At 43.3% G+C, this 25,151-nt stretch overlaps 1 protein-coding gene across 4 annotated transcripts in view; it reads right to left on the minus strand.

The window, feature by feature from the left end:
• Window positions 1-532: 532 nt before the first annotated feature.
• Window positions 533-25,151, minus strand: part of EVL (Enah/Vasp-like) — a 257,967-nt gene continuing 233,348 nt past the window's right edge. For 3 of the 4 annotated variants that reach the window (XM_033952987.1, XM_033952984.1, XM_033952985.1), the window contains exons 9-13: window positions 24,410-24,470; window positions 15,461-15,527; window positions 7,909-7,975; window positions 3,532-3,589; window positions 533-1,170 (exon numbers count right to left, since the gene is read on the minus strand). In XM_033952987.1, coding sequence (XP_033808878.1) covers window positions 1,133-1,170; window positions 3,532-3,589; window positions 7,909-7,975; window positions 15,461-15,527; window positions 24,410-24,470 — 291 coding nt within the window. In that variant the 3' untranslated portion in view covers window positions 533-1,132. The remainder of the gene's footprint in view (window positions 1,171-3,531; window positions 3,590-7,908; window positions 7,976-15,460; window positions 15,528-24,409; window positions 24,471-25,151) is intronic. The other variant, XM_033952986.1, reaches the window with a different exon arrangement.

Genomic DNA, 25,151 nt, shown 5'->3' on the forward strand with positions numbered 1-25,151 from the left:
CGGTATAATTCTTTTTCTTGGTAAACCACTTTGGACCAAATGTTGGGATCATAAGTAATTAGGGGGGTCTCTTAGTACTAGTATTAGCACGAGCTAAATGCTAACGCGTCCATTATAGTCTATGGATGTGATCGCGTTTAGCGCACGCTAAAACGGCTAGCACCTTAGTAAAAGGACCCTCAGATTAGATCTAGTAATCCAATTTTTCTCCCGTTTCTCCACAAACGTGTACATTTTGCAGTGCAATATCAGCCATAGCAAAACCTACCATATATATATTTTCAGAAAAATCACTAAAAACCTACTTATTCACCAAATTTATCTGACCCTTCAATTCCGCTCATCTCTTACCTCTTCTTATATGCTCCTTCTTCCTACCCTACCACCCCGTTCACTCAACTGCCTTCCACTCCTTCCCAATTCTAACTGATGTAACCTCGCTGTCCTTACAGCGTCTCTTGTTGCGTCCCTTCTTGAACTGAAAAGGTATGACGGGATATAAATAAATAAATATGTAATTAAAAAGCTGATGTGCAAAAAAGAGCAAGGCCTTGTTGTGTTGACAATAAACAATTTATTACCAATATGAACACAGATATTGTGGTGCACTGACGTACCATTTTAATATTGTGATAACTTGGAGACATTGGGCAACTGCTTCACGGATCATGGCTCCTCTGTTCATGCCACAAGAAGTTTCCGTTGGCAAAGGGTCTTAACACTGCAGACTACCAGTAAAATGACTTGGAAGTCATCTATTAAAGCAAATGGTTCACATTTCTTTGTAATCTGCTACTAAAAAGGAAAAATAAAATAATACATTTAAATAAGCAAATATAAAATACAAAAAAATAAGGCTGACAAGTCTGATGTGCAATGTCAGATGATATCTAAAAAAAAAAAAAAATCAGGAATTTTTAAAATTTTAATATTCTCTTTTAAGACTTTGTAAAACTGAAGCAAATTCAAGGTAGCAAGCTTCAAAGTGTGCAGAGTCTGCTGATAAAAAGGTTGTAAAGAACAAAGACTGTGCAGGCATCGTCCTTCGCTGTTTTGCACGACCTTGGGGACACTCGGCAGTGAACGTGTCTTCCTAGCTCCTCTGTCCAGACTCACAGATGTGGTGTGGCCATTATGTTGTACTAATCCTGCTCAACTCCTGCCTTATAGCTGGAAAGAGAGAACAAAACCCCAAAATAAAAACCAGGCCCTGCTGAATGGGAAGCTGCACGGGGCTGGGATGGTGTCCAGTAAGTTACAGATTTCCATGTTTTGCTCTGTTAGTAAATCTTAAGTGTTTTCTTTCATAATAAGTTGCTTGAATGCAGTCATGAAGTACAGCCATGAAGTGTCTTGTAATAAAATCTCTAATCTTTTGATACACATCTACACCCAGCATTCTATCAGATTCTTTTATATTCAGCATACAAAAGGGACAGATAATAACTTGTCGTCCTTTGAGAAAGAACTTGTTTAACAGAGCCTTATGGCCAACAGATTTTGGGCTAGATTCACTAAGCCCACCGATCTAGTTCCAACCACTTAGCAATCACTTTGCGACCCGATTCAGTAACCTTTATCCCAATCATGCTCTGATCCACGCATGCAAATAAGGGGGAACGGCATTCACAGGCAGGCAGCGATTCACAAAAAAAAAAAAAAAAATGAGGGACCAGTCGCTCAGGTCCTTTCCGACTGTCCTGCCTTCTGCCCCGATCTCCTGCTCTCTGCCTCCCCGACTCTCTCTCTGTCGCCCCGAACTGGCTCTCTGCCTCTCCGACTCTGGAGTTACGAGTAAATGCCACACAGCGCTGCTCCGCTTCTGTCCCGGCCTTCCCGGCAAGCCCGTGGTTTTAACCCGCGAGTTTAAAGTGGGTTAAAATCATGGGCTCGCTATAAAAAGTTAAAAGTTCAAAAAGTAAAGAAAAAAAAAAAAAAGGTCGCTGCTCTTTAAGCATGCACAGACCATCTACAGCGATCCGAGCAGTTGGTTGGGGGCGTGATTCCGATCGCCCTGATTTGCATGAGGGCGCTTCGTGAATCAGCCCCCCAGCCACAGATCGGATCGGATCCGTGGCATTAGTGAATCTAGCCCTTTGTGTTTCCAGTTTCCTGAGAGACATTTGACCAGTCCAGATTATACAATAATCTATTTGCAGTGACATGGAAATAGCATTGTAAATCTAAAACAAAGCAAAATGTAAGAAAAGTCTCTGGATGAAGCAGGAACCACGGTGAATAAAAAGTTTATTCAAAAAGAATGTCCACGTATAAAGACATATATAATCATCAAAAGTCAATATATTTAAAAAAAAAAAAAAAAATACTGTAAAGCCACAAAGCCGTAAAGCTCATAAAGATGGTAACAAATACCAGACCTGACACAGTACCTGTTTCGGTGTCTTTGCCTTTGTCTGGGGGGGTCCTGATTATAGGTAAAATTCTCGTTGGGTAGGGGATCACAGCATGGAGAGGTCCTTTCTGGGAAGGGGTCGGGGGACTAGGGAGGTCCTTTCTGGAATGGTAGATCAAAGGATTGGGGGCTTGAGGGCCCAAGGTAGAGAGGGGGGGCTGTTAGCTATTCTGCCCCAACAAAACTGCTTCAGAAGAACAAGGCCTTCATATTCCCGTGTTGTGCTCACTTTGTGTTTTCTGCAGCAGTTCTTTGTATTGCGGAGAAATTGCTAATAGCTTCATTACCATTTATTTTAATTGGATTTGCACTGCCATCTAACTCTGCGCAAAGCCCCTGTTCTCCGTTGCCTAGAAAACTGAGCAGGCAAAGCATATGCTTTCACATGTGCTAGTTTTCTTCTTCGGCCCCTCGTTCCTTTGGTTGAGTGTAAGCATGTTCAAGTCTAAAGGGCTACATTCACTAAGCCAGCCAGAGTCAGGACAGAGAGAGCGAGGCAGCAAGCAGGAGAATCGCGGCAGAGAGCAGGAGTTGCTTTACTGAAGTCGGCAGAGAGTCAGAGCAGACAGAGTGGGTCGGCAAGCAGGAGAATCATGGCAGAGAGCAGGAGTTGCTTTACTGAAGTCGGCAGAGAGTCGGAGCAGAGACAGCGGGGCGGCAGAGAGCGGAGCGGCCAGCATATAAGAGTCGGGACAGAGAGAGCGGGGCAGGGCAAGCAGGAGAATCGGGTCAGAGAGCAGGGTTTTGCTCTTGTTTTCGGATCGGCCAGCCCAGTCGGTGTGCCTTCTTTAGTTTAGTGAATCAGGTCCTTCCTATTTTGCATGCATGGATCGGAGGATGATCGGCACAGAGGTTAGTGAATCGGATCGGAGGAAAATCGGGTCGGTACACGATCGCAAATACGATCGGCGGGCTTAGTGAATCTAGCCTTTAGTGCTTGTATGAAAAAATCAAGCAGGCATGAAGGCAAAGACTTTTATCTGAGCAGTATCTTAATGTTGTTAGCTAGGTGTGATCACAGATCATACTAAAAAAAAAATAAAAACTTCTCTAGTAGGGCAAATAAAAAAGAATGCATCATCCGCCAAAATTAGCAGATATTCTTCTCCCTGCCTTACCATCAATTATTTCTTCTTTCACTTTGTGCAGTTCTCTGACAACTTCCTCCAAGATTTCCTGCCAAGGCGAGAAAGAAGAAACAAACACTTTAATCAATTTAGGTGAAATTAATATAAATGGCCTAACATTCTTTTAGACTATGTTCTTTTTCCATTCTTAAGAAACACTGAAATACTAATCACAGCAGAAAAAACGTATTTGTTTTCTGTGGGACACCTGGTCCACAAACATCAAGAGTCGTTAACAATTCAAGCTCATTTTGAATTCTCAGTTGCAGCAGTGTGAGGACGTGACTGACTTATTTGAAAGATGGAGAGCTCGGGAATTTGGGGAAGGGTCTGAGAACATCTGCTCTTCTCTTCTGGAAAAAAAAACCCAGTTTGAGAACAAGAGGTCATGTATTGCTTTGTAACTAGATTTTAGAGACTTTGGAGACTGGAGAACTTCTCAGGATTTGTTTTGTTCCCTTATGTGCTTTCATCATTTGCATCACGCCATATTTTGCTTTTTCCTGCTCTTTTCTCCCCCTTTCTTCCTGTACTTCCTCAATTGGGTTTCAGAGCAGGATAAGACACTAGATTCCTCTTTTCAAATGGGTTCTGCTGCCAGTACCAAAGCCTTTAGATAGGAGGACTGTTTATAAAGGGCACCAACAATGATTGGTTCTTTCTCTCAATTCAACTGGGAGGCTTTATGTTCTACCTTAATCTATTAATCCAAATTTCCACATTGAAAGAAGGGAAGGGGGGGGCACATGCACGTCAGAAGGGTAGGGAAGGAGCGGGTGTATGTGTGTGTGGAGAAGAGGGCAGGGGAGGGGCACCACCCCTCCGAGCACCACTCACCCTCACTATGCCACTGATCAGGATGGAAACATTCTACAACAGATTCCGAAAAAAAAAAAATAAAAAATTAAAAACTCTCTTCATTGAAAGCATACACTCCATAGACAACTAAAGTGAAACTAACTAATGTCACTAAATCCCATACTCAAGTGTTATGCCAGTACAGTCATGGAACCTCTATTCCTCCTTCCATATTACTCCATTCATAACTCTCCCCTCCTCAAACAGCTATAATTTAAAATAAACATTCTGTAATTCCTGATATTGCTAAGTTGCCTTGAACCTGTTTAGGTATAGCGCGACTCAGAAATACTAGATTAGATTAAGAACATAAGAATTGCCGTTGCTGGGTCAGACCTGTGGCCCATCATGCCCAGCAGTCTGCTTAGGTCAAAGATCAGTGCTCTAAATGAGCCCAGCTTCATCTGCGCACATTCCAGTTTAGCAGGAACTTGTCCAACTTTGTCTTGATTCCCTGGAGGGTGTTTTCCCCTATAACAGACTCCGGAAGAAAGTTCCAGAAGAACTTCCTTACGTTTGTACGGAATCTATCCCCTTTCAACTTTAGAGAGTGCCCTCTTGTTCTCCCTACCTTGGAGAGGGTGAACAACCTGTTTTTTCTACTAAGTCTATTCCCTTCAGTATCTTGAATATTTCAATCATGAACCTCTCAGTCTCCTCTTTTCAAGGGAGAAGCCCAGTTTCTCTAATCTCTCGCTGTACGGCAACTCCTCCAGCCCCTTAACCATTTTAGTCGCTCTTCTCTGGACCCTTTCAAGTAGTACAATGTCCTTCTTCTTGTACGGTGACCAGTGCTGGATGCAGTACTCCAGGTGAGGGCGCACCATGGCCGGGTACAGTGGCATGATAACCTTCTACAATCTGTTCGTGATCCCCTTCTTTATCATTCCTAGCATTCTGTTCGCCCTTTTTGCCGCTGCCGCACATTGTGCAGATGGCTTCATCGACTTGTCGATCAGAACTCCCAAGTCTCTTTCCTGGGAGGTCTCTCCAAGTACCGCCCTGGAAATCCTGTATTCGTGCATGAGATTTTTGTTACCGACATGCATCACTTTACACTTATCCACGTTGAACCTCATTTGCCATGTCGCTGCCCATTTCTCGAGCTTGATTATGTCACATTGCAGATCCTCGCAATCCCCCTGTGTCTTCACTACTCTGAATAATTTTCTATCGTCCACAAATTTAATCACCTCACTTGTCGTACCAATGTCCAGATCGTTTATAAAGATGTTGTCCAAGCACCGAGCCCGAGTTCAGAACAACGCATGCTTTTTTGATAAGAACATAAGAATAGCCTTACTGGGTCAGACCAAAGGTACATCTAGCCCAGTAGCCCATCCTCAGGTGGCCAATCCAGGTCACTAGTACTTGGCAAAACCCCCCCAACATTCCATGCAACCGATTCAGGGCAAGCAGTGGCCCAGCTACTACATTTGAGAACCAAAGTGGTCTTTTCCTTTTATCTTTATGTACTTTTCTAACATAAAGGTTTGTCACCCTTAAAAATAGCACCTTATAGTTTTGCGCACTGCTGTTATACTTCGTTTAGCTGTTCCCATCCAACTAACTCCTCCTTGAGGCATTGCCTCATCTTGACCATGCGCTTTTATTATGTGGTATCAGTTAAAGCTTATCCAAACATTTCTGGCAGCTGTTTTTAAGAAAGGTTTGGACAAGTTCCTGGAGGAAAAGACCATAGTCTGTTATTGAGAAAGACATGGGGAAGCCATTGCTTGTCCTGTATTGGTAGCATTAAATATTGCTGCACCTTGGATTTTGGCCAGGTACTAGTGACCTGGATTGGCCACTGAGAGAACGGGCTACTGGGCTTGATGGACCATTGGTCTGACCTAGTAAGGCTATTTTTATGTTCTTATCAAAAATGCATGTGCTGTTGTGAACTGTAATACCCATGCTGGCGGGGTAAAGGAGGCCGAACTGGGCCCCAAGCGATTTTAAATGGTTTCAAATTTCCTTTTTTGTACCGTAGTTTTGTTTAAATCTGGGACAATCATTATATTCAGACCTTCAAAGAAAAGTGAAGCTTTAAGTTTGACTTTCTGAAGAATGAAAAACAATTTGCTAATAGGGGAGAAGTTTAATGATTAAAGATCGCAGAAATTTCTGTGATTGTAAGCACATGGATTGGACACGATGTATTCTTTCTATTTCAAGTGGCTTGATAAAATATATTTTCAAACAGCTTGAATAGTTAGTTCTCAAAAAACTTATTGGAATCTGCTCCTTCCATACCTTCTGCCATTCCTAAAATGTTAATATTATTTCTATTGGAGTGATTGTTTATATCTTCCAGATCTCTGTGAAGATTCAGGATTTCTTTGGTTTTGTTATTCAGAATGTGTGGCACATTTGAAATCCAGGGAATCTGTGCGAGCTTGCATTTGTGCTACCTGATTTTTTATTTCGCTAAGTTCTTCCTTCAATTCTTTTACAGTGGACTGATTGTCTTGCAGAAACCCCTTGAGGGTGATTATTTCATTCATTATGGATTGCAGGGAGATCTCACTGTCTTTAAATGTCTCCAAATTGACAGGAAACTGTTTTTTTCATGCTTCAATCGTTTCGAAGCTGACTGAGAAGTACTTATCTCAGGCTTCTGACTTTGTCAACATGTGGGAGATCCATCGGGGATGATATAAAAATTGGGAGAGGGTCCTTTTACTAAGATGTGGTAGCCATTTTAGTGCATGCTAAACACTAATGCGTGCTAACGTGTCCATTTTAGCGTGCGCTAAAATGGCTACCGCACCTTAGTAAAAGATTACATTATTAGGTAGCATTTGATATCATTTATTCGAAGAAAAAAGGATTCTTGATGAGATTCTTGGGAGCTATAAAATCAGGCTGTCATCTCCTTGAATTTCAGGTTTTTTTTCTAATTATTATACATATATAAGATGTTTGTATAATAATTATATTTCTCAGCACTTATTGAGTTTTACAGGCTCATGTTCAGACCGTGGGAGATCACCAACGATCACCCATGATCCACAATGATAATAGAGATTCAATGTCAGCACTAGCACTCAATGTATCCATCCACCATCATTGAATTTCTGGTCTGTTTTGACCAGCTGGGATATAGCAGGCTATTCCAATATTCAGCGGCTAGCCGGCTAAGTCTCCACAGCGAACGATATACCATCCTTTGGCCACTGAACTTAGCTGGCAACCTGATGAATAATGGCAGTAACCAATTATGTTGTGCAACTTAGATGGTCACAGGCCAGTCTAGAGACTGGAATATTTAGTGTGGGGTAGCTGGATATCCCCCTGTTGAATGTCGGCAGATAGCCGGCTATGTACTATTTAGATGGCCGGGAACTGTTCCCGGCCAGCTAAATAGCGCTGAATATCACCCTCTTAATGTTTTGTCAATTAAGTAATGGAAGGGCCAAGAGGCACCATGGTTGGGTATCATTTGGCCTTCCCTCCCCTTCTTGAGGTTATTTGCCATTTCACCAAGTCACAGAAACATGCACTCACTTGTTTCATCCGGTCACAGTCTAGCACATCTGAAGACACATCATTGCTGCTGCTTACTGGTTTCATCCTAAAGGTGAGGAAGAAGTGTATATAGACACAGGGTTATCCTTAGACTCCCAGAAGAACATGTTCTGAGTTTTACAGAATCAAAACCTGCATTGTTTCAGGTTCCCTAGGCCAGGGGTAGGCAATTCCAGTCCTCAAGAGCCAGAGCCAGGTCAGGTTTTCAGGATATCCACAATGAATATGTATGAGATGGATTTGCACGCACTGCCTCCTTGAGATGCAAATCTATCTCATGCATATTTATTGTGGATATCCTGAAATCCTGACCTGGCTCTGGCTCTCGGGAACCAGAATTGCCTATTCCTGCCCTAGGCGAAGCTGCTTTAGGCCTGCTTGTTAACTCTCAGCTAGAGCAGTAAAGGTCTGTGGTCAAGCTGCATGTGACACTTTTTAAAAATGGGTTTATGAAATATATTTGTGAATAGTCAGAAGCACAGCTCCCTCCCTTCCCCCTCCGCCCCCCCCAAAAAAAAACCACACTTCAGGCATCAGCAGAAACTCTGGGATAGATTCTACAGCAAGGGTTAGAAAATCCTACAGTGAACTTTCTGCAACTCTGTGGCACATTTCTCATCTGCGCAGAGTTTCGCCTATGATTGTTTTTAGCCTCTGACCCACGAGTTTATGTATCAGGACCTCTAGGGACCCCTGAAGAAGACAATTTTGTCGAAACACGGACCGTGTTGGGTCCATAGTCCCAAATATTCTGGGTCCTAGATAGTTCTTCATGTGGCTTACTGGATTGCATTTTTAAATAAAAGCCTGCATCTAGAACATCATCCTCTCCACAATGTTTTTGTTCTTGTCCGACTTCCATTTCTGTGGAGGACTAAGGGTCAACCTTATGTGTGCGATTCAAGAAAGGGTTCCATAAATGAGATGCAAAAAAATTATGGGGGCTAAGCACCAATTCTAAAATGGCAATCGCATGCAAAATGCAAAAAAAAAAAAAAAATTACCATTACAGAATACAGCGCAAGTTATCATGCGTGGGCGATGACACGACGTGTCAAAGTCTGGTGCAAATGCTGGCACAAAAAGTTCATATTGGTGTGTGTAAGTGGGTGACAGGTCAAATGCGCGCAAGACAACAGCGCGCCGACAGAACCGCCAAGACAAGTCAGCACAAAGATAACAGCGCGCAAGACAATTGAGAGCAACGAGAACAGCGCGCAAAACAATTGAGCGCAAGGATAACTCAGCGCAACGACAATTCAGTGCGCCTTAAAATGGCGCATGGCGAAGGGCACGCGCACGTTCAGCACGTCAACACGTGATCACGTCACCACGTTATCAGTATGGTTTCCTTGCCTCTTTGTGCTTTGAATATAAGTCACGTGAATGCATTTTCGTTACTATGGTTACGTTTCCTCTTTATATATGTGCTCAGAACAGCCCGCCTTCCTTTCGCTGTCTGTTATACGTGAAGCTCTGGTTTTGCTAGAACTTGGTCTAAAAGGGATATTTGTCTTGCGCCTTTGCTGTAAGTGATAGTATTCTATAATAACTTATGTATGCAACTGCAAGACACGCCCCTGACCCACCCACGGACACATCCCTTCATAGTTGCACACTATAGCATAAATATGCTAAGTTTATAAAATTGCATCTATGGACAGTTGCGCGCATAACTACAAATTAATTAGTGACAATTAATGCCACTTTAGGGCTATTATTGGTATTATCGGCATGCAGCTGGCACTAATCTTATTACTAAACAAACAACAAAGGGTAAAACCAACAAGGTCTACAGTAAGCACTTGAAAATTTGGATGCAGAACTTTCTAGAAATAAAGGAGATAATATATGGACTCTATATTCTCTGGATAAGTGCTTCTGATCAGGGCAAGCCATGGATTTTCAGGGGCACAATCCAGACAGTGTGGCTAAAAATCATTACAAAGCCGCGCTAGCAGCCCCAAAGCCCATAGAGATTTTAAGAGCTTCGGGGCTGTTGCCGTGCGGCAGCCGCTAGCGCAGCTTTGTAAAAGAGGCAGTAAGTGTACTACCACTATCCAGATAGTGCCAACGACACAGTGGCAAAGGTATTCAGATAAAGTTAGAAGAGCAAAATTTTTTGTCCTAACTTTATGCCATTATTTATCCAGACAGTAGGTTCCATATTGCTACTGTCCAGCCACCAATTACCCAGCTAAGTACATAAGACTAGCCCTACTGGGACAGACTGAAGGCCCATCAAGCCCTGTACCTAAGTACCTAGCTAGATCCCAAAGCAGTGGATTTCCCCCGAGCCATCTCAATAATGGCCTATGGACTTCCCTTTTAGGAAATTATGCAAACCATTTCTAAACCCTGCTGAGCTGATTTCACCACATTCTCCGGCAACGAATTCCAGAGTTTAATTATAAATTGTGTGAAGAAATATTTTCTCTGACTTGTTTTAAATCTACGACTTAGTAGTTTCATTGCGTGCCCCCTAGTCCTAGCATTTTTTGAGAGTAAAGAAGCGATTCACCTCCACCCTTTCTACTCCACTCAGTGTTTTATAGACCTCTATCATATCACCCCTGAGCCGTCTTCTCCAAGCTGTAGAGCCCTAGACACTTTAGTTTTCCTCATAGGAAAGTCATCCCATCCCTTTTATCATTTTTGCTGCCCTTCTCTGTATCTTTTCTAATTCTGCTATATCTTTTTTGAGCTATGGCAACCATAATTGCACACAGTATTTGAGGCGCAGCCATACCAGAGAGTGGTACAAGAGCATTATAACATTTTCACCTTTGTTTTCCATTCCTTTCCCCAATAATTTCATAACATTCTATTTGCTTTCTTAGCCGCCGCCGCCCTACATTTTGCTGAGGGTTTCAAAGTATTCTCAATGATGACACCAAGAACCTTTTCCTGGGCAGTGACTCCTAACACTGAACCCTGTCTAATGTACCTGTGGAAATGGGGGGATTAGGTGACTTGCCCAGGGTCACAAGGAGCAGCGTGGGTTTGAACTCAAAACCGCAGGGTGGTGAGGCTGTAGCTTTAACCACTGTACCACTCTAGAAATCAAAATGTAGCAAAAGTGAGCCAAATATAGGACAATCAAGCCATTGTGACATCACTGATGAGGTTGGCTCTTAGGCATTGGTGGAATGAGGCATTATGATGTCACAATACAAGCTCTGGTTATCAGAGGCTGAAACTTTTCACAATATTTATTTATTCAATTTTCTATGCCGTTCTCCCAGGAGAGCTCTGAACGATTTACATGAATTTATTCAGGTACTCAAGCATTTTTCCCTGTCTGTCCCAGTGGGCTCACAATCTATCTAATGTACCTTGGGCAGTTGGGGGGAGGGGTGCATTAAATGACTTGCCCAGGGTCACAGCGTTGGTTTGAACCTACAACCTCAGGGTGCTGAGGCTGTAGCTTTAACCACTGTGCCACACTCTCACACGCTTTCTGTTTAGCATTTTGCTTAAAGAATCTTTGATAGTAACCATTTGCACTATAACAAAGAGATGTAACATCACTGCTCTCAGCTATTGCACTAGAAACAGGGACATTTTCTCAAATTAGCACGATAGTGATATCTTGAGCACCGAAGATTCCCCTCCAGCCCCCCTCCCCCACAAATTTAGCCTGTGGCAGTCAGTGACTTTAAAGGCACTAACCTCTATTGGCTAAATATGACCTGGATATTCAATGTGTGGCGTAATCCAGGCTCTAGCATTAAATGATCGGGTGCTGGGCGGCCGCTGTAAGTTATCCAGGTGCCAGCCGATATTCAGACCAGTATCCAGATAACTACATGGATAAAGTCAGAACATCCTAGACCGAAAATCTCTGCTAACCTAGTAAGTTCTGGTTCCACCCTGACTCCGCCTCCAGAATGCTCTGGCACTAATCAGAGAGTGCCGCAGCACACACAGCTGATATGCAGTTGTATATTAGTGGCACAGCTGGCCTAGAGCGACAGCCTCAACACCCTGAAGTTGTGGGTTCCAATCCCATGCTGCTCCTTGTGATCCTGGGAAAGTCCTTCATTGCACCAGATTGTGAGCCTGCCAGGACAGACAGGGAAAACGCTTGAGTACCTGATTGTAAACCACTTAGACAACCAGATAGGAGGTATATAAATACATTTATTAAAAAAAATAAAATAAAATTGGGTAGGAGACTTGTTATCTAGTTATTTCCCACTGAATATCTACAACTTTGTAGTTTACACAAACCCAAGATCAGGGTTTGGTTTCCATTAATGTTCATGGGCATAGAAGATACCCCTCAGGGTTATCGTCTGCGGTGAGCCTATCTCACCGAAGGGAACTGATACTACAAAATGAGAGTCAAGTGATTGTGACTATGGCTTGTGCATTTCCATTGAGTTTCATTCCTATACTAACTGTGAAGGTAAACCGAGCACATTTCTTAGTGGGTAGGTCCTGAATTTCTTTAAAACCACAGCCATTAAAATCTTAAAGTGACACTGGTCTATCTGTTGATTTCACAAGACATTTCCAAGTAGGGCTGCAGTAACAGGAAACAGCCACTTGGAGACTTGCCTGCCTCTAGAATGGCCATCTGCAGTGCTTCTGGGATTCCTGTATCTATGTCTTCTGTCACCGTCATATTTAATTCCTGATCTTGACACTTATCAACTTAGAATTTTACCCGATTTTACATTTCCTGTGTATTTATAACTTTGTGCAGAGTCTGGATACATTTAGAGATGTTGGCGGGGGTAAGGGAAGAGTGTTATTTAAGTTTAAATGGGTGACAATGTTCAGCTTAGGAATTTTTTTGTTTTTTGTAGGGAATTGTCTTATGGATGTTTTTAATATTATTATTATTATACGTATATTAATAGTTGCACCTCTAAGGTTCTGTTACTGTTTTCATTCCTACTGTGCTATTGTTATTTTGTTTTCTAACACTGACCCTCTTTTACTAAGCCGCGGTAGAGGTTTCTAATGCGGCCCAGGGCGCTTAATGCTCCGACGCTCATAGGAATTCTATTAGCATTGGAGCAGCGTCAGAGAATTTAGTTCCCCTGGGCCGCGGTTGAAACCTCTACCAGGTCTTAGTAAAAGGGGGGGGACTGTCTTTTTCGAATTCATATTTGCTAATTTTAAAATAGCGCAGTAAAAAGTGTAGAAAATCAAAATTTTTACCCAGTTCCAGAGGCTGAGTAGCAGTGCCTTTTTTTGGTAATTACTTTTTAATTGGGTCAATTACCAAGTCGTTTAGCACCAATTAAAACGATTAAGTTAGGTGGCAGTAGAACACCTACCACCGCCTAACATTCAGCGCCCTGGTGAGAATCCGGGCCTAATTGGCTAAGAAACTGCATAAAGCCAGGACCGCAAAACAGCTGTCCTAACTTTATGTGCTGAGTTATCTGAGCGACTGCCTGAATATTGGCCCTTTTAACTATGGGGGAGCGTGTGGTCCAGTGGTTAGAGGTACAGGCTCAGTGCCCTGAGGATGTGGGTTCCAATCTCACGCTGCTCCTTGTAACCCTGGGCAAGTTACTCAATCTCCCATCGCCCCAGGTACATTAGGTAGAGTGTGAGCCCACCGGGACAGACAGGGAAAAATGCTTGAGTACCTAAATATAAAACCACTTAGACTATAACTGGTATATAAATACTAAATATAAATAAATAAATACTGGGCTGACAAGTCATACCCATATCTTCAGTGTTGGGAGTTGTGTGTGCCTTGACATTGAATACTGGGTTTTTTTTTTAGTTCAGCCCATGGCTAGGTCTAAACTTAAGGTTTAGTTTAGTTTAGTCTTACTAACCGTTTATTGCCACAGACTGAATATCAACCCCATAGTATTCTCTAAGCTATGCACTAAGGCCCCAATTCTGTAAACGGCGCCTAAAACATAGGCACTGAGGAATGCAGCTCTTACTGCATGTCAGTCTTAAGTTAGGCGCTGTTTATAGAATCATGCTTGCACTAGACTTAGGCACTCCCTATTTGAGCCAGGGTTCTCTTGGTCTAAATACCAGCAGCTAAGTCTACGTTAGGTGCCTACACGCAAAACACGCCCATGATCTGCGCACGATCCGCCTCCAACCACGACCACTTTCTGGTAGGCGCCTTGTACTAGGCACTTATCCGAAAGTAGTAGGCGCATCCCACCCAATTAATTTTAACTTGAGCCAGTTATGAGGTGCTAATTGCTTGCTATCAGCGCCAATTAAGCTTTTAAAATAATTGTGACAGGCGCCTCAATCAGCTACGCGCACCGGTATAGGTGTCTCTTATAGGATCAGGGCCTAAGTGTGTGCATCACTCAGTCTCTGTCCATGTGTATGCACACCTGCAAATTATGCACTTTCAGAATGGCGCTTAGGTGCATTTTTGGCATATATGTGGGTATTTGAACGCACATGAATGTATATGCTCATATTCCAAACTTTATGCGCCTAAATCTTAGCCCCCTACTTTATAGAATTATCCCATCAATGACCAGAACAGTGCGATGAGCTGTTGAGCTATGAGCAAACACTAAAACGATTCGCCACTAGACAAGCTGAGGCAGCCACAGAGTACCTAAAGGGTGCTTGCAGTGGCGTGGCGCCCCTCCCCCGCACTCTTCTCCACCCCTCACTGCCGGGTGAGCACACACCCCTTCCCCACCCCCCTTCCCTCTTTAATTTCCCAGGTGTGAGCAGCATCACAAACTTTCTGCCTGCATCGTGTCGGCTCTCCGTCAGACATCACTTCCTGGGTGAGGGACCCTGAAGTGACATCAGAGAGAGCCAACACCGATGTGGGCAGCAAGTTTGTGATACACTTCCCCCTCCCCATTCGCGGTTTCAGTAATCGCAATTTCGCATATTTGCGATTTTTTGGGGAGGGGGAAAAAAGAAAAAAAAAAAACCATCGTTAAGTCTTCCCCCTGGCATCCCGGCCTTACCTGATGGTCTAGCGGGCTTTCGGGGCAGGAGCGATCTTCCTACGCTCCTGCCCCGTGCAGATCGCCATTAGGAAATAGCTGTAGGGAGTTCCCGTCGTAGTCTCGAGAGACTACGGGAACTCACAGCAGTCATTTCCTAATGGCGATCTGCACGGGGCAGGAGCATATAGGAAGATCGCTCCTGCCCCGAAAGCCTGCTAGACCATCAGGTAAGGCCAGGAAGGCGGGGGTGGGTCAGCGCCGGATATTCACGGTTTTTCGCCATTCGAGGTCCGGCTCTGCCCCTATCCCCCGCGAATCCGGAGGGAGAAGTGTACTGCTCATGCTGGGAAAATTAAAGAGGTACGAGGGAAGGGACACACGTGGCTGGGGGGGGGAGGGTGGAGAGGAGGATGGGTGCCGGCGCCCGGGGCGGACTGGACCCCCCCCCTTACTATGCCACTGAGTAGTTGAGACCGAATGGGGCTTTTAACTTCGGGACTCTTTGGCACTGGTGGGGTTCTATGGCAATGGAATGAGACAGCACTAGGGGTCAGCGCTGTTTGCATACATCCTGCCTTTACAATCTTATGCTTTACAGAAATGGATTTGCCCACCTAGAAAGCATGGACGGCGCAGGCTTTTCAACAGAATTGCTCCGCTCCCACGGCTTCTTCCCCGAGTCTGTAAAATATCAACGTGCAAAATCAGCTGTAGCCCGCATTTTCTGATCTTCTTCCAGCCAAAGAGAAGCAAAATGGTGGTGGTGGGGGAAGGGGAGGTTATTTCTTACAAAATACCCTTAAAGCTCAGGAAGACACAGACACTTTCTTCACTGTCGCTCAAATATATTAGAACCCATTGCCACAGCTTACAAATTAGTAGACGAGTTCAATAGAAAAGCAAAATCTTAAATCACATAAAAGAGAGGATGAGCAGTGAGCGGACACAGCTGTTCACAAAGCACAACACCGGTGTGTGTATTTCCTGCTCACATGAACCATAATATCAACACATCTGTATGTTTTCTTCTCAAATACATGTTGCCTTATATCCTACATCTTAGCAGAAACAGGATTAAACAGATTGGGGGTAATTTTCTACAGATCACCTTAAGTTAAGAGCCGGGATGATGCGCGCTAAGGGTTAGATTCTATAAACGGTGCCTAAGTGCGCCTACATAGTAGGCACCGCTCTGCGCAGTTGTCAATCCACCGTTAGGCATCATTTATAGAATAGAAACATAAAAACATGACGGCAGATAAAGGCCAAATGGCCCATCCAGTCTGTCCATCTGTAGCATCCACCATCTCCTCCTCTCCCTATTGGCTAAGGTTCTTAACGTTTACATCTCCTCTTCCTATAGGCTAAGCCTCTTTACACCTGCATTGTGATGTCATAGAACTTTATGGTTATATAAATATAGAAACATGATGGCAGATAAAGGCCAAATGGCCCATCCAGTCTGCCCATTCACAGTAACTATTACCTCTTCCTCTCTCTAAGAGATCTCACGTGCCAGGCTTTCTGGCACTTAGTTGGACGGGCATCGCACGTGCCTATCCCAGGCTTTCTGGCACTTAGTTGGACGGGCATCGCTAGGTGCTGTAGAAGTAGGTGCCGGTATATTAGGCCAGGTTTTCACCTATTCTCCACCCCTAACCATGCCTACTTTTCAGGCAGGTTTCGTTACGCGTCAGAGAGCACTTTGACTTAGGCTTTGCTAGGCACTGCACAGATTTAGGCACACAACTTAATTGTTTAATTACACTGCACAACAATTTTTTGGTTAAGTCTTGATTCCTGAAAAGTTTTTGGTGATTATGACAGGTACCAACTTGGTATGCTCAAATATGGTTTTGGTTTTACTGCATCACGTAAGAACTATGAGAAATAGACATTTTTATGTTTACTGACAATAAAATATATAGTCAAGTTTACGTTTCGCACAAGCGACTAAATGAAACAGAATTAAAAGTGTTTTGCTCCCGAGTTTCTTTTATATTCAGTGTCTGGTGCATCACGTTGTAGCATCCAACAATAGTCGGCAAGCATTGACGGATTCCAATTGCCCTGGTATCGTTTCTCCATCGTAGCTATGTCTTGATGAAACCTTTCACCGTGCTCGTCACTCACAGCACCGAGATTTGCGGGGAAGAAGTCCAAGTGTGAATGGAGGAAATGAATCTTGAGTGACATATTGCACTTCATTCTCTTGTATGCTTTGAGAAGTTTGTCTACCAGCTGAATGTAGTTTGGGGCTCTGTAATTGCCCAGAAAATTGTCAACAACGTCTTTCAAGGCTTTCCAGCCAATTTTTTCCGGCCCAACTAACAGATCTTCAAATCGCTTGTCACTCATAACATGTCTGATCTGGGGGCCAACAAAAATACCCTCTTTGATCTTGGCATCAGTTATTCTTGGGAACATCTGTCTTAAATAACGAAAACCTTCCCCTTCCTTGTTCATTGCTTTCACAAAATTCTTCATGAGTCCCAGTTTAATGTGAAGAGGAGGCAAAAATATCTTTGTCGGGTCAACAAGCGATTCATGTGCTACATTTTTCTGTCCTGGAACTAACTTTTTACGGAGTGGCCAGTTCTTTCTAGAATAGTGCGACTCTCTGTCTCGGCTGTCCCATTCGCAGATGAAACAGCAGTACTTTGTATAGCCAAGCTGCAGTCCTAGTAACAGAGCAACGACTTTGAGGTCTCCACAGATATTCCAGTTATACCTGGTATACTGGACATACTTTAGTAACATTTCCATATTCTCATATGTTTCTTTCATATGTGCTGCATAGCCAACAGGTACTGAAGGATAAACGTTGCCATTGTGCAACAGAACAGCTTTCAGGCTTAACATTGACGAATCAATGAAAAGACGCCACTCTTCCGGGTTGTGATCACAACCAAAGACCGAGAACAATCCTTCAATGTCACAACAGAAACAGAGACTGTCGACTTGTGCAAAAAATTTGGTTATATCATGATGCCGGTCTCGAAACACAGAAATTTTCGTACCTGGTGATAGCAAACACCATTCCTGCAGTCTCGAACCTAGCAGCTCAGCTTTTGCTTTTGACAGACCCAAATCTCTGACCAAATCGTTCAATTCGGACTGTGTTATCAGATGTGGATCGCCTGATGAGGATGGTTCAAAATCCGGGTCAATGTCACTGTTAGAACCCTGCACTGCAGTTTCTTCATCTGGTTCGTCTAAGGTCCAATCCTCTGGTGGTTTCGGAACTGGAAGACTGTCATCATGTGGCATGGGTCTCATTGCTGAAGGCAGATTAGGATATTCAATTGACTTCTTGTTTTTGGCAGAGAAACCAGACACATTAGTCAAACAGAAATAACAGTCCGTCACATGGTCTTTCTGTTCTCGCCATATCATCGGAACAGCAAATGGCATCGTCTTTCGAGTACCTCTGAGCCAGGCTCTCAGACTAACAGCACATGTCGCACAGCAAATGTGAGGCGCCCATTGCTTGTCTTGATCACCTATTTTGCAGCCAAAATACAGATGATAGGCTTTCTTTACAAGGGCAGTCATCGAACGTCTCTGAGGCGTAAGTGTATATTCCCCACAGATATAGCAGAATGTGTCGCGGCTGTTACGACACCGACGAGACATATTGCCCGACACCAAAACGTCTATAGCATCAAGCTTACTTACTGTTATATTGCTACAGCTACTATACTACTATACTTTACTATACTGATACTATATACACACACGGACTATCTATATTAACCAAATGAGCAGGATCGGTGTATGGAAGCCACCATTATAGCATGGTGAGACAGCGCAAGCTCGTTCAGACCTGCCCAGACATGCCCAGGATGTCATCTTCCATAAAACAGCTTCCAACCTGGCTAGATTTTATGCATGGACATACCCAGGCGGCACAAACCGTTGTTGATAAGACACTTATGGGAGAAAAAATTGTTTGCATCCAAATATAAGAAAAAATCACGACAAAATTGAAGATTTCTCTGAAATGGTACGTGATGGGTAATTTTTGATGTAATATTCATGATCAGCACCCAAAATTCTATAAGAAACACCCAGCAGTGTTCAGGAAGCAAAAACTTTGTTGTGCAGTGTTATTTGTATCACCCTCTCCCCACCACACACACAATTTTACAAAACCGTAGCGTGATTTTTTTAGCGCTGGTCGTGGCGGTAACAGCTCCAGTGCTCATAGAATTCCTATGAGCATCAGAGCTGTTACCGCTGCGGCCGGCACTGAAAAACGCGCTACAGTTTTGTAAAAAAAAAAAAAAAAAAAGGGGGGGGGGGTTGTAAACGTTTGTAATTTATTTCAGTGGTGTGGTCAATTACCACGCTGTTTAAGCTAATTTAAACAATTTGGGTCGCATGCAGATTTTAGTTAGGCGTCGCTAGGTGTCCGAGATTAGTGCTACAAAATCACGGAGAAGTTTGCCACCTTCAGTTATCTCAGAGAGTAATTTTAAGGGCTCCTTTTACAAAAGTGCATTAGGGCATAAACGCGCGGAATAGCGCGCGCTAGATTTTAATGCCAGCATTGAGCTGGCGTTAGTTCTAGAAGCGTAGCGCGGATTTAGCGTGCGCTAAAAATGCTAGCGCACCTTAGTAAAAGGGGCCTAAATGTTTTAGAAAATGGGCTTTTCAGTGAGAATCCTGTGATATAAAATTAATACAATTCTGAATTTGCATGTGGGGGTTGAATGTATATAAAAACTAAACTAAAACTTAACCTTATATAGGTCTGTTCTATTTTAAAATGGAGTTCTTTTCTATATATTAGATATTTGTAAACCGCTTGGACCCGTCGTAAGAACAAGCAGTGTAACTAGTTTTAATAAAACATTTTTATAAAACCCATAAAACATTTATTTACAAAATATGCGTCGCTTTCTTATATATAACCATTGTTATCCCTGTAAATTGTTTTTATTCCTTTTGTGAATCGCTTTAAACGTGTTATAGGTATTTGCGGTATGCAAGTAAAGTTTCTATTGCGTTCTAGGGCGCCGTTTATAAGTCTGACCCATCTTGCTGATTGATCTGCCCTTCTCTGTTGTAAACCATATTCGATGATTCTTTGTTGTATCTGTATTCACTGATAGTAACTATTCGCGTATCTGTATTCACTGTTTGTAACTATTCGCTGATTGTCCAGCCCTTCTTTATTGTAAACCGCCTCGAACTACTACAGCTTTGGCGGTATATAAGAAATAAAATAATAATAATAATAATAAGGGTCTAAGTCTGTATAGTGTGACCAAAGTTCCACATACAAATCCATACATAGTGCCGATTTGCGCACGCAACTTAATTGTTTAACAAGCTAATCAGCAGCGATAAGTGGCAATTAATAAATAATTGGCACTAATTAGAATTTGCATACACAAATTTCTAAGCAAATTCTATAAGGTGGTGCATGTAAATACCAGGGCAGAGGTCTGAAACTTGCGGCTATTCTTACATGTGGATCCTGATTTCAGCTTATTCGCACTCCCCTTCCTTTTTTCCTTCTCTCTTTCAATTTTTTTTTTTTTTTTGTAATGATGTAATCCTGGCTATTTTCCTCTTGTATCCTGTGTTTGTCCCCCCTCGTTATCTTAACGGTCCTTGTTAGTCTCCTTGTTTTAAATTATGATTATGTTTTTATGTAAAACGCTTAGTATAAATTTTAAGCGGTATATCAAACCGGAATAAAACTTGAAACTTTACAAAGAGCCGCAAGGTGTAGCTTCTTTCCCCTCAAACCCCTTGCCGGTCTCTGCACCTCTCATCCCTCCCTCCTTTCCTCCCTGCCCCTCCCCCAACCCATAGCCAAGGTTCTCTCCCCTCTCCAGGCTCTGACATTTTGATCTTCCTCCCAACCCCATGATCCTCCCCCCACCCCGGGCCTATCGAAGTACCTGGTGGTCCAGCAGGAGTCTTTGTGGCAGGAGTGTGGCCCTCTTGCTCCTGCCTCCTCACAGCTACCTTCTGAAATAGCTGCCACGACCTCTCACAGCTGCTCGCAGCATTTCCTGTAGTACCGTGAGCTGCCATGAAAGGTCATGGCGGCCATTTTGGAAGGCAGTCATAAAGAGGCAGGAGTGAGAGGGCCACGCTCCTACCACAAAGACCCCCACTGGACCACCAGGTACCTCAGTAGGCCTGGGGAGGGAGATCGTGGGGTTGGGAGGGAGATCAAAGTATCGGGGTTTGAAGAGGGAAGAGAACCTTCGCTATGGATTTGAGAGCAGGGGAGGGGATGAGAGGTGCAGAAACCTGCGAGGAGTTGGAGGGGAGAGAAGCTACACCTTGCGGCTCTTTGTAAATCTTGAGTCAAACAGTTGGCTCTTTGTTATAAAAAGGTTGTCGACCCTTGTACTAATGCTTGGATCTCAAAATGGGTGTGGCCAGGGAAGGAGCTTGTGTGGCTCATGGGTGCTCCTAAAAGTTAGGTGCACTGTTATAGAATTCACCCAATCAGTACATAACTTAGGGGCAGGTATTTAGGCCTAATTTTCACAGGCCTAAATGAGTGTGCTTAAATGTAAGTCACACATACGGACCCTAAGCATGATTCCATAAACTGTGCAAAACTTTGTAGGCATTTTATAGAATCGTACTAAGCATCATCCTTTTCTACGATTTTTTAGATACCATATACAGGATATGGCCCTCACCCGGGGGTGGGCAACTCCGGTCCTCGAAGGCCGGAATCCAGTTGGGTTTTCAGAACTTCCCCAATGAATATGCATGAGATCTACTTGCATGCACTGCTTTCAATACATATTAATTGGAGAAATCCTTAAAACCCGACTAGATTCCGGCCCTCGAAGACCGGAGTTGCCCACTCTTGTCCTAACTGCATGTGTAATTGCCATTTTAGAATACTAGCGCAAGTCTGTATTTACATGCTTAACTTTAGCTGTGAGCCCAGAGGCGTAGCAAGGGTAGGAGGCACCTGGGATGGTGGCGCCCCCCCATGCCCTCCTCTCCTCCCCTTGCTCCTTTCCCGACCCCCACACTGCATTTGCACCCTCCCCTCCCCCCCCGTACCTCATTAAATCTTTGCCAGCGTGGGCAGCTTCTCTGGCCTGCTGCTCGCGCTAGCATTGGCTTTCCCTATGACATCATTTCCTGGCCCTGTGGCCTGGAAGTGATTTCAGAGGGGAGCCCGGCTGGTGTGAGCAGCAGGTCCGAGAAGTTGCTCGTGTTGGCGAAAATTGAAAGAGGGACCGGGGTGGGGGAAAGTGGGGGGCGCGAGAGTGGCGTGGAGAGGCAGAGAGGTGCCGGCGTCTGGGGCGGTCCCCCTGCCCCCCCCCCCTTTAAAATAACACTATGGATTCATATGTCCAACAATTTCAAAAAGGGAAAATTCCTATCAAAAAACGGTCACATTATAATCACCCCAATCCCAAAAAATCATAAACTACCCCTAACTTCAGCAATCAACTATAGACCAGTAGCATCCATCCCATTTTTCGTAAAAATAATGGAAGGCTTGGTACAAATCCAACTGATGGACTACCTAGATCGGTTCTCACTGCTACATGAAACCCAGTCAGGCTTCAGACCTATGTTCAGTACTGAGACGGTAATAGCAGCAATCTTAGATTACCTACGTAACTTATTTAGTAAGGGCCACAAAGCCTTAGTGATGCAATTCGACATGAGCTCAGCCTTCGACTTGGTAGATCACAAAAAACTACTACAATGTTTAGATTCAATCGGTATCGGAGGCGAAGTGCTGGACTGGTTCCGAGGTTTCCTTACGACCCGCACCTATCAAGTCCGCTTCAATAACAATCTCTCTAAAACATGGAGAAACCCATCAGGCGTTCCACAGGGATCCCCACTATCCCCACTACTCTTCAACGTCTATATAGCTACACTAGGCACGAAGCTAACCCAGCGAGGCATAAAAGTATTCAGCTATGCAGACGACTTCACAATCATAATCCGTTTACAACATCCTCCTCCGAAATCACCCCCATAGCAACTGAAGCGCTAAACACAATGGATCAATGGACCACAGATTTCAAACTGAAGCTCAATTCAGAAAATCTAAATTCTTCATAGCCTCGCCACACGCACAAAATACGACAATATCATTACACATTAACAATCTAAACTACCCCATTCAACCAACGATGAAGATTCTAGGAGTAATACTAGACCAAGGACTAACCATGAAAGACCACATAGACTCCTTAATCAAAAGAGGGTTTTTCACTCTCTGGAAACTTAAATCCATTAAGGTGTACTTCCACACTTCAGCATTCAGAATCCTAGTACAATCCCTAATACTAAACTACCTGGACTACTGCAACATCACCCATCTAACAATCCCACGGAAGCAAATGCAAAGACTACAACTGTTATAAAATGCAGCAGTCAGGATGATTTTCGGGCTGAAGAAGTCCGATCACGTAACCCCTTCCTACCGACTCCTACACTGGCTGCCGATGGAGGCGCGCTCGAAGTTCAAGCTAGGCTGTCTCTGCTTCAAAGTATTAAACGGTCTAGCCCCAAAATACATCACAGACCTCTTCTCATTCCCAACCAATAAACATGAAAGAAAAACACACATGAAATTTGTCTCCCCACCGGCCAGAGGGTGCAAATATAAGAGACACCATCAACAACTGCTTTCATATCAAGCAGCCATATGGGGTAAAGACCTAGGAAAACTAATCGCGCACACAAACAACTATGAAGAATTCAGGAAACACCTAAAAACCTACCTATTCCTGAAATACCTCGGTAACGAACTGGAACATCAACCCCCCTCGTAACAACACCACATACCTGAACTTGCAATCACTAAATATGAACACTCTATTCAACTTACGGAACATTTCTACTTCTGTTTAAACAACTTGGCACTTCCTGACCACACAACACACAGACTGACGTTAACATAATTAATGTTATCAGATGTACACTGCAATACTCTTTAATTCGCTGTACGGGATATTCACTGTTATACTCTTCAATTCGCTGTATGTAAAGTTTCTCTTTATATTTATTGTATTTTCAGTTTCTTGTATTGTAAACAGCTTCTTTTATTGTAAACCGCCTAGAAGTCGCAAGATTGTTGGCGGTATATAAAAATAAAGTTATTATTATTATTATTTACTATGCCACTGTGTGAGCTCTTATGCTAACTCAAAGGCTAGCATTCTAGAACCCACGTATGTAACTGTTAGGCACGCCTCTCACCCATCCAAGCCCCTCCTAGGTCCACATCCCCTTGTAGTTGCATGCTCTCGATTTTGCACGTGCAATTTATAAAATACTAACCAATGGAAGTTATGTGCATAACTGCTAATTAGTGCCACTCAAACTAATTATAGCCAATAAATAGTTGTTAATGCTAATTAAGCTATTAAGTTATGCATGCACCTCACATTATTCTATAACTTGTGCATACAACTTTGCACACTAAGTGTAAAATTGTGCAAGTTTATAGAATAAGGGGAATTGTGTCTGTTCCTGGAAGGTCAGAATGAAAGCGGACAGAGAATAATTAGCAGCTAAAGGGGGAACAGAGTACTTAAATTTATTACCTGTGGAATTCTGCTGGGCTGGACCTCGTGTACTGGGAGAAGGTGAGGGGCTGACATCCTCCTAATTAAAAATAGAAACTTAGAAGGAAGCATTCTCAAGGCTCCTGGAAGACATATCTGTTTCGTTAACATTTTTACTGTACAAAAGAGTCTGAAAGCGGGGGCTTAAGGAAGCCCAGTTTTCAGCTAAATTAGGAGATAATGGAGATTGCATTTACAGGAAGCACTCAAAGCCAGGTGACTATTCACTGGTAGGTGTGGAAAGGCAGGACATCATGGAGCACCAATAGATGCAATCAAGAGACAAAGGGAAAGGGTGACCTTCGAGCCTATCCTGATATATGCAAAATAAACTCATTTGGAGAAAGAGGTCAAAACAATTTTGAAAAAAAAAAAAAAAATCAAAGAGCAAAGCAGGAAGATACACTTTTCTACTCTTCCTAAGAATATGACCCCAAATGAACCACAGGGCAGACGATTCACAAGATCCAAGGCGATGACAGCAAACAGATCAGCAGAAGAAAATATTTCAAAAAGCTTTATTTCAGTGGAAGATACACAACATACAAAAGACCTATGGCTTAGATGCACTAAAGTCTCCGATCGTCTAACAATCGTCGCTAAACTGGTTTGACTGGTTTAGTGACCGATCGTATTTGCTGACCCAATGCACAAAACGGCTCACTGTGTGTTTTTCCCCGCGATCGCTCATTTTCCAAAACGGTCATGTCAATAAGGTCAT

The sequence above is a fragment of the Geotrypetes seraphini genome, chromosome 7, assembly GCF_902459505.1.
Source record: "Geotrypetes seraphini chromosome 7, aGeoSer1.1, whole genome shotgun sequence".
In the NCBI taxonomy this organism is placed as follows: Eukaryota; Metazoa; Chordata; class Amphibia; order Gymnophiona; family Dermophiidae; genus Geotrypetes; species Geotrypetes seraphini.